Genomic DNA, 19,578 nt, shown 5'->3' with positions numbered 1-19,578 from the left:
AGTGAAATTCGTACATCCACTTATCTACACAAAAAAGCTCAATTACAACTTTTCACACTCAGGATCGCTGAAACATACCTTTATTGTTTATCTGCTATAAGCCAAGACTAAAGTTGCTTTCTTACCTATTAACCTCCACTGAAAAATAAGTGGCCCTGCTGCTGCCACACTATCACTGCCATACTTTTCTTTCAGTTCTTCTAATATCACCTGCGTACTAATATTTTATCTCCCCCTACCTTTCCCGTCTCTGTTTTCTAATCTTGCTTTCTCCATTCTCCTTCCTTCCATCTTTCTACCCTTTTCTGGTCAAGCCTCTAATCCACCTTGCCTGTTGCCCCTATCCATATTTGTTATTTTATAATTTATAATAAGAATAACTCCTTACACTTATATAGCGCCTTTCTGGATACTCCACTCAAAGCGCTTTACAGGTAATGGGGACTCCCCTCCACCACCACCAATGTGCAGCCCCCACCTGGATGATGCGACGGCAGCCATAGTGCGCCAGAACGCTCACCACACATCAGCTATTAGTGGCAAGGACAACAGAGTAATGAAGCCAGTTCAGAGATGGGGATTATAAGGAGGCCATGATTGGTAAGGGCCCATTTGAAATTTGGCCAGGATGCCGGGGTTACACCCCTACTCTTTTTGAGAAACGCCCTGGGATTTTTAAGTACCACAGAGAGTCAGAACCTTGGTTTTACGTGTCATCCAAAGGACGGCGCCTTTTTACAGTATAGTGTCCCTGTCACTATACAGGGGCATTAGGACCCACATAGACCGCAGGCTGAGCGCCCCTGATTTTCGCTTTTATCTTTTCCCTTTCCCCAATCCTTCGTTTTGCTGTCCATAATGGAGCTCACCAATAGCTAAGCACCCACTCTTTCCTAAGGGTGAAGCACATGGTGTGAGTCGGTACCGGATATGGGTCTCCTCATTCACAAGCCCCTCCTGTCTCTGGAACCCACAGCCCAGGCAGCTACAGGGGGTCCTTCCTCCCTCTTGATGTGGCCAACTGGAGAAGTTTTGGCCCTTGACTTCTCCCCCTCTCAAAGCTTCCAGAGCGAACATACAGTATACAGTATGCTCCTCATTTACTTCATTCAACTTGTTCAAATAAGCTCATACGTTCTCATTGACTGCATATCCGAATCATATCTGCACCATACATGCTTATCATTCATTACATGCAACATGCACATTATGCTCAGTTCCTGAAAAACTGCATTAATCTGAGTTGCTCTTAAGTCTGTTGTGTTTGAAATCTGTATTGAGGTTTTGGGGAATCTTTTAGGAGGAGAAGACAGTGCTGTTCTCCAAACAGTACTATCAGTTCCTCATCCTCGCAAGCCAATGTCAGAGTATTATATATACAACCCCTTTATATTTGCTGGCTTGTTTTGCCATTATTCAAGTTTGACCAAACAGTTAAAATGCTGATTTTGATTTTATTCTTCTTAAACAGAAAAAGAATGGATGAATTTAAAAAAATTCTATCTGAGCATTATACAGTATAAATACAAAATGGGAAATGTTGAACTAATGAAGCTGCTTATGAAAAAGACTTACTGTAGCTGCTCATGTTCACATAATCATTTGCTTCTTCTAGACAATATGGAGAAACAATAAAAAAATCAATCAAAATGTATATATACATATATAAGTTTTAGTTGATAAAGAAAAAAATACAAATCGGATCGATTAGAGGATCGATGCAAAGGGTCAAGGTCCAGGTATCAATATTATGATACAAATGAAAGTTCCAAAATGTGCAAACTAATGTGAATTTATCTGTCTTTTAGAAGTGCTGAACACTGGTAGATTGTGCTATTTTCTGTCCTGTGTATGCCTCTGGAGTCCATCCAAATACAGGCTGTTTAAATTAACTGTTACTTCAAGCAATCAAAATGTCCTGAAAGCAATTCCATAAAATGAACAGTGGTTAATTTAGTAGAGGACACCCATTAACAAGAATGCTGTAGGGATTGCCTTATTCATGCATATTTATACCTGCACTGAAAGACTCTAGTTTTCAATAAAGTTAAACATAGTGCTTTTTACTGCTGTATGTCGCAATCCTACAATTTTAAGCACGTCTTATACCAAAGGGGAGTGCAAAAATTGCAGTTGACTTCAAATTATAATGTGTGTAGCTTGGGGATATTTAACAATATTTTAACTTAGACTTCTCTTATTGTGTTAATTGCTATTTGAATTTCTTATACAATCCGGAGAAAAACAGCAAAAACGTTATTCATATTGGCTCAGGAATTAGTGTGCTTGAATGATGTTGGGATAAAAAAAGGAGAAGACTTCAAACAAATCAAAACCTACTACAAACCTACAGTAGAATGGATAAGCAGTAGGGATCATGCAGGCTATTATAGAGTTTAGCAAGCATCTTTACCATTTTAAAATGGATCACAATTTTGTTTTACACGTTCTTGTGACTTTCCAAATTTTTGGCATCGTCTATATTTATGTACAGTGTGTTATAAAAAGAAGAAGTCTACCCAATACAGAAAACTTAAAAATTAAATGGAGTCATATACTGTATGTGTTTACATTACATTTTTCCCTAGAACATTGAACAGCTTGTGAATTGCCCAGCTCCTACAGAGAGGAGTTAGGCACAAAACATGACGCACTGTTTTTCCTCTTTATGGTACCTTTAAATATATTTTTAGTTAATCATTTGATTCCAGCTCAGTGGAGTTTCATACGAGATTCGTTTCTGGCTTGCTAAATTGATTGTTTATCACTCAACAATTAGTTTCATTGTTGCATACTGTAGGCTTGAGCATGTGTAACAGAGAAGAAGCAAGGAAGCAAATACTCAAACTTACTAGTGCTATATATATTCTACACTCATATGATACTAAACCAGTCCAGTGGAGCACAGCATAATACTGCTTATACCAGTTGTTCTTTAGATGTGAGTTAAATGCCTTATAGCAGCCTGCCATACAGTACCAGATGGTCTGCAACAGTTTTGAAAACAAAACTAATTATCATTTATACAACTTCATGTGTGTGACATTCTAAATCTACTATAATACTCTTAATCCAGTTAGAGCATAATTTTTAAAGAAGAAAACTTATTCACCCAACCAAGGGCCAAATTTAGAGCAGAGGGATCTTAAAATGCTAGTGGCCAACAAACAAAGTAGCAAATCTAGATGAATATGAAAGATCAACGAATTACAATAAATCTTACTTATTTACTAAATAAGTAAAAATATACTCTTTATATAGGTAAGTACAGTTTGAGTGTTTTAAAACACTTACCCTTTAAAAGTTTTATTTTCATTATTAAATAAAAGGCAGGTGGAGAACTGGAGAAGCATTTTATTGATTTTTAATGATAATAATCACAACCAACTAAATAAAATTGTAATCTTATTATTGTCGGCAAAGCTCAGCTGGTTTGTCATCTTTCTTGAAGGTGATGCAGACAAGATGATGGATGTCACACCTGAAACAACGCCCTCTTCTGGCAGAAGTGGGTCACGGGTTGGAAGCTGGTCTGGCAGTCAGAACACAGTGGTAGAGAAGGAGGCTCTGGCCTTGGGTTCCAGAGGCCCTGGTCCTACGCAACAGGATGCTCTCTCCAAGCCTTCCAGGCAAGCTAACGGGCGGGAGCCAGCAGGCACCCAGATCAGGCATCTAGGGGTCGAGCCTCTGATTCGGGCGTCCCGCGCCAATCTGAACCGGCCAGTCTGGGGGTCGGAGGAAAGTCTGTCTTTAGCTAGTGATTACTACGGTAGCACTTTCAGTCTCTATAGAGGAAGAACTTTTTCTATACCCCTGTAAGTAAAATTTTAAACACAAAGAAACAACAAAAACTTAACAAAAGTGAACTGTGCCCCTGCAGTTGACCCTTGCTATAACACTTTCTCCCAAAATGGATGGCACTGTTTTTTCTGTTAAAATGGTGACTTGACAAACATTGGCACTCAAGAGTAGAGGAGTGTGGCTTCTAAGTGAATAATAGCAGATGGAGGAGCCTCAAATGTAAAACAAAGTGGCCCCACAAATGATCTGAAGCTACAGAAAGATGCAAATCATATATCACGTTTTCTGAAAACCGACAACATGCCCTTCACTTCATTAGTGAGTTCTGCTGAATGTATTTTGATTCCCGTTAAATTTTTAATTCTCTTTCAATCTCTAGGAACAATTTTGTGAAACTGTAATCAAATGTTGCTTTGACTACTTAATTGCAGCATTTAATTATGTGACGTTAAAACATGAGTCAAGATGCATTGTTTAACTCATTTTTAAAGAGAGCTAGAACAAAATGCTTCCCTGCTGAATGTCTTTATGGATTAAAATGAATCAGCACAATCCCTTCATAGGTACTGAGAGGTACATTTCTTGAATACTTTTGACGTACAGTAAATGTAGTTTTATGTTTACTGGCTTCTGTAAAGACATACGCTCACAAATCTGAGAAATAACTGTGTTTTCTTTATTTTATATCTTTTTAACCAGATACATTAAATGAATACAGGTTTTAATTTACAATGACGACTTGGAGCGTACCCATTTATACAGCAAGGCACTTACTGGAGCATTTTGATTAAAGTACTGTTTCATGGGTACAATACCTGTCAAGAGTATAGAGTCCTAAGCATTGTGTGATTTTTTTTTACATTTCTTTAATGCAAAATCTAGAAACAATTTATAGAAGTTACAGAACAACAATATTAGTTGTGGATAGAATTTTTTATAGTAATTAGTGGATCAACAAACTCTTTTGAAGCCTCACTTTAAAACCATTCTCACATCAATTTAGATTCTAAAAACAAACATTTTCTAAGGCATGGAGTAATCTGCCATGCCTTCGTTGAAGTCAAATGTTACATATTATAGCATTACAGAGGGACTAGGTTCCCATGGGACCTAAAGTAACTGCAGTGGGTGCAGACATTATTGCAGGCAAGACTTCACAGACAAAAATACCCAAGTGCAGTAGCTTGTGGAAATCTATTAACATAAATCTATCCTTTATCAGTAATAATAAGTATGTGTCAGAGTTTGTGAAAACATCTGTACTTATTAGGTGTTAAACTTCCATGTTCAGATGAGAACATACCGTTTTACATGGCAAAAACAAAAACATTTTGTATTGTGGTACCTTTGGTCTTCAAACCCTAATTCTGCAGTGTCAGTTTAGGATATTGAGAGTATTTTGTTTAAATTGTTTAGCAACTATTTTAATGTTGAAAGAGTATAAAATGATGTGGGTATTGAAGTTAAATGGTTTCATTATATTTGTAAATGGTAGTGACACTGTCAGGATACTTGCATTTGGTCTGATGATTGAAACATTATATGGGAAACAAATGTAAGAGCCTCAGGAAAAAGATCCCAATCAGACATATATTATAATTAGTATAGAAATATACTTCTACAGTATGAGTACTGTACTATAAGTTAAAAGTCCTATCACTACAAAATATACCTTGAAAATAATCACTTATTTTCCAGTTAAGTCTGAAGAATTCTGTTCTGAAATGAAGTTGGCAGAAGAAAGTTTCCTTCCTGTATCTTCTGTTTCATTATCAGTTCATTTCCACCATTAAAGCATAACTGTCTCCTTAAGTGATAAAGCAATGGTCAACTGTAGATAGCTTCTTATATATTTTATCCAAAATCCCATTCCTCATTTGCCTCTCTCCCTAAGCCCACCCCTTTTTGCTTGTTTAAAAATCACTTTTTAAAATTTATAATTCCTATTATTTACTTCAAATACCTGTATATATTATTTTATCCATTTAAATTTTAGTTTAGAAGCTGAAAATTAAATTTTGAAGTTCACGTTCCTCTTTTAAAATACAATGTGACAATAATGTTTTGTTCTATATCTCTTTTTGTATGACTTCTTGGGAATTTGTTACAGTACTTGGTGTCTTTGTCTGACTTTTTAAATATTTTGCAGTAGTTAATTCCTGTATTTGGATTCTACAATTATGCCCATAAACGTGTTTATTTTTAACACATTATTAACTGTACACTGAGCACGATATATCTGTTAACAACAGAAAACTTCAGAAATTTTTCATTTAATATAGGGAAACAAGGAGCCTGCTCCAGAGAAGAACAGTAAGGTTGAGTTTCTAGGACAAATTTTAATATGTTATTTGTGACCCTGCCTTTTAGAGCATTTTAATTGACATTATAATTACAATATTGATTCTACATGCATTTCTGGCAGCGCTAAATATTGCTGAATGTTAAGAGTTGTTACTCCGAAGTTAAGTTTGATTACTAATTGGACGGAGGCCTCTAAGGAAAACAAGGCAGTAACCACAAGTGTAGACTGTCCAGAAGGTGGCACCTTAGACTCTGGACCAGAATTTCAAAAACTAAAACTCCAGTATTGTGATAGGTGATACTGTGCTGTAAGGTACTGTCCCTCAGATGAGACATTAAACTGAGCTCCTGACTAGTTTTATAAAGATCCCTTGGCACTGTTGTTAAGAATAGGGCTGTTGACTCTGGTGTCCTGATTACATTCCTCTGGGCATGCAATTGATAGGTAGATCAATTGTAGATTTTTCTCTACCTAATCTGCTTTATTATTTCAATCATCTGTTGGTTCATTCCCCCAGATAAACTTTCAGCTAGTGTATTTATATGGTTTGAAAGAAATTACTGTCTTTGTCCTCTTGGTGAAGCAAAGCAAGCCTTGTCTTGGCTCTGTATATTACGTAACATATTGTGGCCTTGTTGTAAAAGTTTAGCAGTGCAAATGATTTCTTATGCTTTTTGAAATACAACAGAATCTCTAAGTGTTGTATAGTCTTCCCAAACAGTAGCATTCTGACAGTAGTGAACAGACAAATAACAATGGCAACTCTCATTATTCAGCACTGGATCTTAGCAATTAATATTTTTTTCTTTGTCATCGGTTGTGTATTTGACAGGTTATATCTTAAAATCTAGTGCCCTATAGAAAATAGAATCATGTCAACAGTAAAAACAAAAATCTACATGCTTGGAGGAATCTTGTAAAATATTCAAAAATAAAGGCAAAAGACACAATGCAGAACAAGGCTAAATGTAATCAAATTTTTTAAATGTCTCTGTACACTTTTCACAGAAAAAAAATGTTTCATGATACTGGCATACATCACAAAAATAAAATGGTTAGGAGGGTGTACTGAGCTATGTTTAAACTCTGCAATGAAACTGTGCATAGGATGCAATAAGGACACATACATCATAAAAAACAATACTTTAATCTGGGCCTAATGCACTTCACACTCCATCAAACATATGTTGCTAGATTTTGCTAACTTTTGATTTCTTTTATAAAATACTTAAAAAGCTTAGCTTTTCAGATGGTATTGTCACGGACGTCCAAAGGGACTAACCGTGGGGAGCAGGAGAGCGGAAAAAGACCCATATGTGTAGCGGCGAGACGGGAAAAAGGCCCGGGCTCATAGTGCAAAGAGTTCAGGAATGCCGTATAGAAACCTATGCCCTCAGGGAGCGGACGTGGGGCGCCCTGGTGCTAGGCGGGTCTCAGGACATCCGAACGTCAATGCTGAGCAAGGACAGAGAGCAAGACCCGGAAATATATATAGCCCAAGGGAAAGAGAGGGACAGGAAGGACAGCAGACCAGAAACTAGGGACAGGACAGGGAAGGAGCGCCCTCTGGTTGCAGAGGGCGTGACAGGTATGACACATTTGTGTAATGTGATAGGAACTAACCAACACGTCAGTAGCAGGACAGTCTCAAAGATTCATGGATGAGAAATTCTGGAGTCAACCCAAGTATTAAAATTAATAGTATTATAAAAATGTTTTGCAGCAGACACTGGAACACTAGAACAGCTGTTGAGTGCCATGTGATACTTAGAGTGACATACAACCCACTTGGTTTTTACTATGGAGTAGGACTTTTTAACAATTGCACAGAGTTTGCTTTTAACAAAATGGTAATGTCTTCATGTAGTGTTGCTACTGTTTGTCTTCTCTGCCTATGGAAGCACTGTAATGTAATAATATATTTACAGTATATACAGTAGTCATCTCCATTTATCACATCCTGTCTATTTTAGACTTAGATAATCATTTTTCAGCACTAGTCAGGATAAAATATGCACTTTTATTACATAATCTGACATATCTTTTTATACAAAGAAGTATGTGCATCCAATCAATGTATCTTTGCATACATAGAGTGGGAAGGTTTGAGAGAATATAGTATGTGCTGTTATGGTGTCCTCTGGTCATCCTGGTTTGAGATGTTATGATAGCATTAGTGCTAGACATCTATCTTATATAGTTCAAGGGTGGTTGGATGCACATACTTCTTGGTTTCAGTCAAGACTGAAATGAAGAAGCTTTAGATTGTGTTTGGATTCTAGAGTTCTGCACCATTATTCAAAGGGATTATAACTTTTCAATCCATGCAATGTATTGTTGCTCTTTGATACGTATTTTGTTGTACTGAATAGTAGAACATATCCTCACAGGACCAGACTGGTTTGTCACCTGATCTCAACCTCATTTAAAATGCAGGTGGTGGCCTTCAACAGCAATGTTATATCTTCCATTTACAAAGTACACTTACACTTGAATGTAAGAATGTAAGAATGACAAAATCCCACAATATTTGTTTTTATCCAAAAATACCACACAGAGGCTTATTGCATTTTCCTATGCTCAGATGACCTTTTATTTTACTGATGTATGCATTATGTTTTTATGACTGTATGACAGATCTGATAAAAGAAGACTTCGCTAAATAGTATATCTTCTTGTCTAATCTAATTATAGATATATAATCGAAGGCCTCATAAATGTTTTTGCAGTTGTGATATTTTCTTACCATTAATTATCACTCACTGTGTGTTTACCATTAAATGTCATGGTATACCAATTATAATTAAAGGGTTCCATTAAATGGTATTACCATTAAAAATTAATGAATGGTAAACAATATATTCTGCAGTATTAGAAATCCACCCATCATCTTATCATTTAATATATCATTAATTATCTCAGCTAGACATTCACAACTGAAAAAAATAATTGTCTTTACTATCATTAATATCATAGTAAAAATAATTTGAAAACATGACAAGAACAGAAAAAATCTCCTGTAAAGCATCACTCCTAGATTAATATGCATTATATTTTTTATGGTTTATTCCCTGTGAATAAATGTTGTGTTTACAGGAGTCTGAGGGGTATTATTTTTAACAGGGCAAAGATTTATCATTCTCCAAATATTCCTTTCATGTCCTCATTTTTTAGTTTAGTTACTTTCCTTTGACCTCCTTCCTTCATCATACATTCCCAGATTTTTTTGGGCTCTGACCTGCACACCAATATATGCAAATGAAAAGAAAATTGAAGTGTTAGGGGAAAAGGGAAGTTACATCAAATGATGAATTCTTTCTCAGACTGTAGTACTGTGTTGCCATATCAAAGAATAATCAGTTTAAACCATAGGAAGCATTCAGGACAATGCCTTTGCATTTCATTGGCTGTGTCAGGTGTCATCGACCCCTTTGTTTTTCCACTGGTTGTTCTGCATGTCATAATGTAGGAGAATGGTAAACATTTTGCACGTTCAACCCTTATAACTGTTTGCATGCAGTAAAGAATAAGACTTTTTGAATGTTTATCTGCCCAAGTTTCCCATCCTTTCTTCAGGCATATCTGCTAAAAAAACAGAAGATAAATACTTTTTTGTGAATCATATTTATGGGAAGCACATTGAAACCATGAACGTCACAAAAACAAATAGAAGTTTCCCATAATAATATAAAGTACATATATTCCATATTACGTTACAGTCGTTTCATATGAGAGCCTTAATTGTTGTGTGAAATATATTTTGGGAAAAATAAAATGAAAGCCAAAATATATTTCAATGCAACTAAGAACCTTTCAAAAGTTGTGATAAACAGCAATTTATTTACCTGTCCATCTTCTGGAGAGGAAACCTCTTCTAAATTACTAAAATACTCAAAGATTAGAAATTATTATCCCATTTCCGGAAGAGCTTTCCCCAGGCTTCAGGAAATGGGATCATAATCATCTTCAGTTCTTAACTTGCAAATTTTAGATAATGTGATATTATGACATGACCTCTAACACACTTTCATTTGATTGGAAAATGTTGTTTTTAAATGTCATTTTATACTGAAAACTGACATTAATTATTTTAAAGAATTTTGAAAATCAAACACTAAATTTAACTGAAAATCTGGCCATGGACAAATGTTTTTCAAAGAAAATAAAATAATGTATGAGAGATTTTATTGTAGCTTTTATAAGACATTAATTCCTTAAGGAATTACTGAACAAATTAGATATTTACAGTACCACCACATTCCCTGAAATTTATTATTAGGAAAATTCTAATACTGCATGTTCGTATTTTCTTGCATGCTTTCAGCACTGCCTTGATTGTACTGTTCATGCAGTAATACACTGGATATGAAACAGATATCTGGTGGAATTGGGGCCCACGTATGGGTCCAGTCCAGTTCTGTTGGAAGGAATAGGCTGATTTTATGACTACAGTGCGAAAGCACATGATCTGGCTATTAGTTTCCCCTGTCACTTTGCCACTGTTATCTCCATCACCAAAACAGAGATTGACAAGAGATTTCATGAACCAATGCCAGTTTTAACTGTTGCTGCCAAAAGAGATTCCATTTTCAGAATCATTACGTAATGTGCCTCATACATACAGATTTATGAGTGTGTCCACATTTCAAAGTTGGTTTATTTAACCAGAGATAGAACTCATATCAACAAGTTGTGTTACTGCCCTTTTTTGGCAGTTTTAAACAAAGGATTTTTAATCCTTTGCTCATATTTCTAGACCGGCCTGCTTTAAAATATCATAGTCTTAACAATTAGAACCCTCCAGCTCCTCTTTAATATTTCTTTTAGCTATTCAGCACTCCCAACCCAAGTTATGTCCTAATTTCAACAACAATTTTATTCTTACTCCTAAATAAAAACTCTTACAGTCACCTGAGAATACAAGAATTATCCATTCTACCCATGCAATCTTCCATACTCCCTGTACTTATTTTGAGTAAATCCCTTCACTGCCCTGGTCTCTACAAATCCTGCCATGAAGGGGCATTAAAAAGCCTGCTTCCTTCTCAGCACCAAGCAACAAAATCCGCTCTGGCTTCCTGTCCTCCTCCTAACAGCTGGGCTCCACCAACAACCAGACCTTTACTCTAACAGAAAATTTCCCTTAATCACCTTCTTTCAGGAGCCTATCTGAAGACGTTTTGAGGGAAGACTATGGCTGCCAGGCCGCTGAGCTGGAGCAGAGACGGGACCTTGGGTCCCTCAGATACCCCTCTTCCCGTCCCCAAGTTCTCCCACCTCCCTCTCCCAAAATTGGCCAGCGTCCCACTTCAACACCCTTACCCAGCCGTTCAGGGTCAGCCCCTGTCACCCCCCTTACACCCCGCAAAAAAGTTGTCATCCCCCTTGACTACCAAGACACTGTGCCAGATGAATTTGAGGAGAAAATCAAACAACCTAAATCCTCAGCTCTCTCTCAAACCAGCACCCAAGATTCTCGCCCTCAGACACCTTTAAGTGAGTATTCAAGGAAGGATTTAACGCTCCGTCCATCACCAAAGTTGACTCGGGCAAGCTCTAAGATTTTTGAAAAAGTACGGTACTTTGAGGAGCGCAGGAGGAGTATTGACCACCCTGAGGGATCCATCTCTGGACGATCATGGGCGGGTTTCAATCGAGCACGATCCTTTGAACAATCAGATGATGAGAGGAGCCGGACAGGAATCTCCAGAGAGAGCTCAAGAGAGGATCTGCGGGAGGCACTGAGGGCTGATGCAGCCCAGAGGAGGTCCTTGTTCAAGCAGAAGGCTTCCTCCTTTGAGGACAGACCTCGTTACACGCAGAAGATTCAGGACATTGAGAACAAGTTCACAGAAGAGCTCCAGCGAATTAAAAAGGTTGTGGGCAAGCCCCAACTGGGAAAATCCTTCTCAACAGAACAGATTGCTCACAGAAGTGGGAGGCAAACCCTACGAAAGTTGGAGCCCATTCCCCCTCAGGTTCTCCAGAAGTTGCAAGACAGAGAGCGGATGCAACAACAGCAAATATTACAACAGCAAAAACAGCAGCAACAGCAACAATTACAACAACAGCAACAACAACAATTTGAACTGCAACAAAAACAGAAGCAGCAACAGCAGCTACTGCAACAGCAACAACTACAGCAACAGCAACAACTTGAACTGCAACAAAAACAGATGCAACAGCAGCAGCTACTGCAACAACTTGAACTGCAACAAAAACAGAAGCAGCAACAACTGCAGCAGCAACAGCTGCAATTACAACAAAAAGAGCAGCAACAGCAGCAACTCCCACAGCAGCACTTAAGTGCAAGGAAACCTTTAATGAGGAGCTGTGCAACAGTGAACAGATCACGAGAAGAGATTGATAGCTTAGAACCTGTGTTACTCACAGAATTAAATAATCGGTTTTCAACTAGAGAGAAAACAGACAGAGAAAGACTTTGTGGCTCTTTGCCATTGGAAGTGCTACAAAAAGCTGAAAAACAGCCACTCACCACACAACTTCCATTAGAATCGTTACCAACCAGGAAAGAGGAGCCCACAATAAGGAAGTTAGAACAAAAACCTGTAAGCCCATTGGTGAAGAAAGAATTCGCCCAATTTCAGGAATCCCCAGCCCAAGCCCCACTCGGGCTTGTGAAAGCAAGTCTTACTCGTATCCCCTCCCCTATTCCCTTGCCAGAAGAAGAGAAGATGGAGATTGATGATATACCTGCTCCTCCAGCCTACAGGCCACTCATCCCCAAAATTATTGTGCCAGAGGAGACCTTAGACAGGGAGCTTACTCTGGAGGATGACAAGAAGAAGAAAGTCAGTGTAATAAAAGAGGGGAGAACCCAGAGAATCCGAGGGAAAGGCCAAAGAGCTCGTCCCATGTCTCCTGAACTAGGTAAGGCTTGTTGATATATACTGAGTAGACAATAACGCCTGAAAAGACGTTTTCACATTAATGGGGAATACACTGACTTAATAAAGTAATACAGTACAATACAACAACAGAATTTAAACAATTCCTTTCTTAGTGTTTGAAATATGAAATATGTATGTTAATGTGACAGGTTGCTTTTTGTGACTGTACAGTATATACTTCCTTAAAAATAACTTTTCAGTGACAGCTGGAAGTTGTTTTATTTATAGTTGTTTCTGAGTTCATAAGCTGACTTACATTTTTAACGTAGATGTGTTTACTTTACAAATATATGAAACTTCAATTAATTACCTGGTTTTCTAATATGAATAAGTTATCGATTATCTGTATTTTATTTTCAGAGACTGCAGGTCAATACAGTACTGTATGTGCATAACTACAGGGTTCTTATGAAGTGGAGCTATGCAAAAAACCCCACCATAAAACTCCACTGCATCATAAAACAGTCAGTCAAATATGTAATGGAACCAAAAGAAACTCACTGCCATAGACAAAAACAGTGCACATAAGAGGGTACTATTATCACTGCTTTTCACCAGAGCATGCATTTTCATCACAGGAAAATAATGGTCTTGTTAAATCAATATTGTGGTGCATACTTTGGTTATCAATAGAAATTTTTACCCCATTTGTATTTGTCCGAACTTTCATTACTGCATCTCTTTGAATAGGATGACTAACCTTCTAAACACCTATGTTATTTGCTTTTCATTTATTAATATAATTAATTACTTTAATCTGGGAATGTTTGAACCAGAAGTCAGAACGAATGATAATGCAAATATTTTTTCCACTGCACACTTCATGTTGTTTTCATCTGCGCTAACCATAGTGCTTTGCTTCATTATGTTGGCAGAATCTTCAGATGACTCATATGTGTCTGCTGGAGAGGACCCCCTGGAACCTCCTGTGTTTGAGGTTCCTCTTCGAGACACAGCGGTCACGGCAGGCACCGAGGTACTGCTGAAGTGCATTATTGCTGGGAACCCTCTCCCAGAAGGTAAGCTTTTCCTATTCCCTCTACTGTTTTCTTCACCTTCAACTTTTCATCAGCTTTACTGTGTAACAGTCTGGAGAATTTATGGGTTGTTAATTTGATAATACTATGTTTTACAAAAAACAAGCAGCAGGATTCTGCAGAGCATAGGGTTAGGGGTTCTACATCCCCAAATTATTCTATAACTCTTTATGTAGTAAATATTTACCAGTAACCATTATTTTCGTTGATAAAACTATAACAACTTTGTTTTGCAGCAAAGGATAGATGTCTTTGTCTGATTCTTTTTTCAAGATGTGTTTTCTCATGCTGTGTGTTTGCGATACAGTAGTTTGCACTGTAAAGTGTGATTACAAAAAGAAGTTCTTTAATGCAAAGGATTCTAAACATACTGTAAGCCGCAGAGCTACAGGATTGAGTTCTTCAATCTAAATGATCCTTATATAAACCACTGTCAGCACTATCTTGTACAGCATAACTTCTAAAAGTATAACTTCTGATAGACGACTCTTCTGGGATACAGAGTGGTATATTTGACCATCTGTTGATCCATTTAACTTCATTTGCCTACTGCACATGATGTGGGAGTGTTGAGATGTGGCAGAACAGAATTATTTTTCTATAACATGATGACCAAAACTGTACTCAGCATTCTAAATTAGGCAATAGAGTGCACTGTACAATTTTAACAAACCATCCCTTGATTTAAATTCTCTGTTTTAAATTGTTTATGTGTCTAGAAGATGTAAAACATGTGGCAAGATAAACCCCCAAGCCTTTTTAATGTGTAGCCTCTACTGTCTCAGCATCTCCCATGTAATATTTAGTTTTACATTACCTGCATATAAAACCCTATACTTGTCCACATTAAACATCATCTGCCAAGTGCACGCCAAGTCTTTTTTTTCTATATCTTTTTTTTTGCATTTTATAGCAGTGTTTTCTATTCTTTTCATCTGGGCCCACTTCATCCACTACTGAAGTGGAAGGCCCAGCAGGCACCCATTATCACCTACTGTACAGTCCCAATGCACAAGAAGAAGTGATAAATTCACAAGAGAACTGATAAATTGATTCACTAATTACCTAGTAGCTCAGTACTATCCAAGTCTGAATGGATTATGTTTCTGTTTCATTCTATTATTCTGCTTTCCACAATAAAAATAAAAATAATCTAAAATGCCCTGTATACCTGATCTATTAATACACAACTGTAATGTAAATTTATTTTACAAAAATAAATGAGAATATAGCATGTTTCAAGCACACTGCTGTTGTGCTGCAGGTGTTGCAGTTAAGTTGACTGCATATTAAAGTTAATAGCTTTTTAATTTTAATATAGTATCAGTAAATTAAGTATTGTAATAATAATAATTAATAATAATAATAATTGCTTACACTTATATAGTGCTTTTCTGGACACTCCACTCAAAGTGCTTTACAGGTAATGGGGACTCCCCTGCACCACCACCAATGTGCAGCATTCACCTGGATGATGCGACGGCAGCCATAGTGCACTAGTATGCTCACCACACATCAGCTATCAGTGGGGGAGGAGAGCAAAGTGATTAATCCAATTCAAAGATGGGGATTATTAGGAGGCCATAATACATTTTTCTTTCTCTTTTAGCATCCTGGAAGAAGGACAATGTCCTTATAAAGAATAGCTCAACCCACATAATCAAAGCGGAAGGTGAGAGACACACCCTGCTGATCAAATGGGCAAGACCAAGCGATGCTGGGACATACAATGTAATGGCTACAAATGAAATTGGCAATGCCTCCAGCAGTGCCACTCTCACTATCAAATCCGGTGAGTCATTCAAGCATTTTATAGAAGAAACACAGAAATTAAACTTGAATTGAATTTTAACTAAAGACAGTTCAAAAGAACTGAAGATTTTTCAAGAAGGTAGAATCCTTTATTTCAGTGTCACACTAAAATGAGTCATAAGAGGATTCTGAATTAAATACTATTTGACACTAACCCAGAGTGAAGTAAATCATCCCCATAAATATCCTTTTACTTGACATTAATTTTCATTGGGTATTCATAGTCACAACCTCTCTACCATCATATTTACAGTAATTCTGGTCCTCAGTAGTACTTAACTTGTTTTTAAATACACACAATAAAAATAAAGATTAGAAAATGACAACTTACTGGTCTTACTGTAAATAGATCTTGAATCTGTCTGATGTAAAACAGTCCACTGTGTTTACTTCAGGCAAAGTTTAAAAAAAATTGACGTGTCCAAAGGAAATACATAAGTAATTCTGATTACTGCAGATCTCTAATTTAGAAAACTTCGGATCTTGCCAATGCTGACTGAGAAGAAGTAGTCAGGAAAAAAATGTCTAATGTCAAGATTAACTAAGACTTGCTGGTTTTGTAATTGAAAGATATTCCTCAAAAATAAAGAGAATTTTAAATGCTACTCTATATGTTAAATATCAATGTTCCCATTTGTATTAAAATTCCTTCCTGCTTTTACAAAATCTAGCATTCTAATTTCGACGTATTTGCAAATACATCTGTCTCAGCCACAATGATCTGCTGATCACAGTCTGTCATCTCCAACAAGAAACACAGTTACACAAAATATATTTTTTAAGTTGTTTTTGTTAATTCCTAAACAAACTGTTTTAGTTTTTCCCTGAACAGACGTCACATTACATAGCAGTAATTACAGTACACAGACACAGTCTGTGAAAGTGCCAATTAATGGAAGTTATTAACCGAAGTTCGGGAGGGATAACAACGACAAGTCAATCACACGCAGCTGTTCTTAATTACCAACATTACGAAATTAGCTATGTTTATATTGAACACAAACAGCTCCCTTCACATTCATCTCAAGCATCCCTCCTTCACCCTGGCTCTAGCTTGCGGCTGCCCTTGGATCTCTTCCCATTAACCAAGCAGGTTAACCCAAACCTATTTCACCAAGTATCCCAAACTTTCACAGAGTACTCAGTTCTTGGATTTTGTTGTCCCTAGTGAATTTCTATCATTGCCATCATCATTATCATCATCATTGTGAAAGCAATACAACGTTTAATTAGGGTCTTATGTGGGACAGCTGAAGAAAAGAATCATGAAAGTAATGTCATCTAATCTTAAAGGAAAAAGTATCCATAGGATATGTAATAGTTTTGAATTTAATATTGTATTTCTTTTGAATTGAATGCATGGATCATTAGATCATTGGTTATACCACAGTTGTGTATTAATGTTCTTTGGTACGTGTAGTAGCATTCAGTAACAACGTGATCTACCTTGTATTTTATGTTTTGTAAATTATCCATGTCACAATTTCATATCTGGTGGATAATTTTGGGAATTCATATACTTACACACTAAGTAGTTAATTGATTACTATTCTGCAACCAGTGAAAAGCAATTTTAAGGTAACATTGTTTTTTTCCCAGCATATCGAGCCTTTATTAAAAACAAAACAGCCTCCTTTCAGTAAGTTTTTCTACATGACGTCTCCCCCAGCTCTTTTTTTACAGACTACAAGATACCTTAACACAGTATTCCAGCTCAGTCTTACCACTGTTAGTTACCATAGCAACCAAAGGACTAAATTCAGACTATAAATTGTTAAAGGCCTTACGATGAATTTTAAAATAAAAAGAAGACCTAAATGATGTAGGCAATGTGCATTAATGTGTTTTCAATCAGCTTGATTTTCAAAATAAGAAGCAACATAATACCTTACCAAGGAACTTATCAATGATATGAGAAAATAGCTTTATATAACATCTGGACCGTAATCGCCAAACACTGCAGCATACTGTACAGTACAGTATATATATACACATACATACAGTATATACAGTATCTTTTGAGTAAGAGGAGCTGAAAATTATAGCTTTGAAGTGTCTGTACATCATAGAAATATATTGCATTGTGGGAGGTATTGGGAGTAATACTTGGGAGTATTACTAAGTACTGTAAGTGTCAGGAACTACAGTTCTTATTAAAACAAAACACTAAAAACAAGAGTATATTTTTGTTTTGTATCCTCAATGACTGCATACATAGCTGATTGCCTAGTGGTAGAATACTCCCCCCCATAGAAATCCATGTTAATTTCAATACTGTGTACACACATTCCAAAGATTTTATATCTTATGGCTGACTCCTATAACAATACTTTTACTGTAGGATAACAAAAAAGTATTGTCATTTTTCCTTATAAAAAAAAGAATTACTGTGCTTTGATTTTCATTTTTATGTGGGTGTGCTAACTGTTATTAAAAGACAGCTCAGCCTACAGTATATATTTATCAGTTCATCCAGTAAAGGACAAAAACCAAACTATGTAAATAATTATTGTTTTACAAATGTATTTACAAACTCATAGCTAAGAATGAAAAATATTAAAAATTAACTGAATGCTTTTTAAACTGAATTAAACCCCTTTCAGGTAAAAAAATGTACTGTAAATGGTATTTCACGTATGTAGATCTATTATGAAACAAAGGTATTTAGACTCTAGACTCTCAAACATTTTAATTTTGAACAACAAGATTTCTAATCATATGAAACTAACTTTGATGCTGAAATATTTAATTTGGACTAATTGAGTTACAAAAGAGATTTTGATTAGTTGGCATAATGGATAGGCTACCATTTGAATGAGAAAATGCTGGAACTTCTTAAATTAATTGCCTCAAGGACATTTCCTTGCATGAAATTCAAGATTTAGAGTCTGTTAAGTAAAAAAGAGAGAAGGTTTTACGGTACATTAAGTGATTATTTTAAAAGACTTGTTTGTTTTATAGAAATTGAAATTGCCCTTAATTCCAAAATAGGTATTGTTTTTTGGTCAGGAGCTATTATAATGATCAATTGATTTTTGTGATTGGTAATGCTGGACTGTCTAACTCTGTCTTACTGTATATGGTATAACCACTGTATATAGTATTATTTAAATTGAAAAGGCAATAATATAAAGTTCATACAGTACTATTGTCAAATAAGACTACAGTTCACCAAGGAATTCTAGGACAATCCCAGCCTTAATATTCTTAACTTTTTTACAGGCTCTGTTTTATTAACAGTGTTACCAAATGTGGATATTCTCAGATCTTTAGAAAATGTTGAAAATGCTGTGTGTTGTAACTTGATGTGAAAATGCTTAGTTCAGTTTAGTTCAGTTACTTTAATGTTTCTAGTCTTCTTAAAGTCTTTAAGACTTATGTTGACAGCAAAAGAGAAAGGGATAGTTTACCTTATTAGGGCACAGGACATCCAGTATAGTGTATTTATAGCAGTCCTTGTTCTGTGTAATAATTGCAGTCTGTTTTATTTCTGAGTGTGAGATTAATGTAGGGGCACATGGTTCTAAAGACTATTGGACATAACAGATTTTTACAGAGTTGCAGCAACTACTGCCTGCTGTTACCAGGCACCAGGTTTCTGTAAGTGTTTAATAATCCTTATTATAGTATTTAACTTTCATATTTACAAACAGTAGAAAAATGTAGCAAAAAATGGCTTTACATATTTTTCAGACATCTCCTTAAAACTATA

The 19,578-nt window shown here is 36.3% G+C and overlaps 1 protein-coding gene across 2 annotated transcripts in view; it reads left to right on the top strand.

Annotated features, from left to right (window-relative positions):
• LOC148821849 (striated muscle preferentially expressed protein kinase-like) overlaps positions 1-19,578 on the top strand; it is a 137,725-nt gene that overhangs the window by 46,029 nt on the left and 72,118 nt on the right. For both annotated transcript variants that reach the window (XM_088930236.1, XM_088930237.1), the window contains exons 3-6: positions 3,452-3,629; positions 11,268-12,997; positions 13,893-14,036; positions 15,664-15,846. In XM_088930236.1, the coding sequence (XP_088786362.1) occupies positions 3,452-3,629; positions 11,268-12,997; positions 13,893-14,036; positions 15,664-15,846 (2,235 nt within the window). The remainder of the gene's footprint in view (positions 1-3,451; positions 3,630-11,267; positions 12,998-13,892; positions 14,037-15,663; positions 15,847-19,578) is intronic.

This window comes from Atractosteus spatula, chromosome 13, assembly GCF_055471065.1.
Source record: "Atractosteus spatula isolate fAtrSpa1 chromosome 13, fAtrSpa1.hap1, whole genome shotgun sequence".
Taxonomy (NCBI): domain Eukaryota; kingdom Metazoa; phylum Chordata; class Actinopteri; order Semionotiformes; family Lepisosteidae; genus Atractosteus; species Atractosteus spatula.
This window is presented reverse-complemented; position numbering and strand designations above follow the sequence as displayed.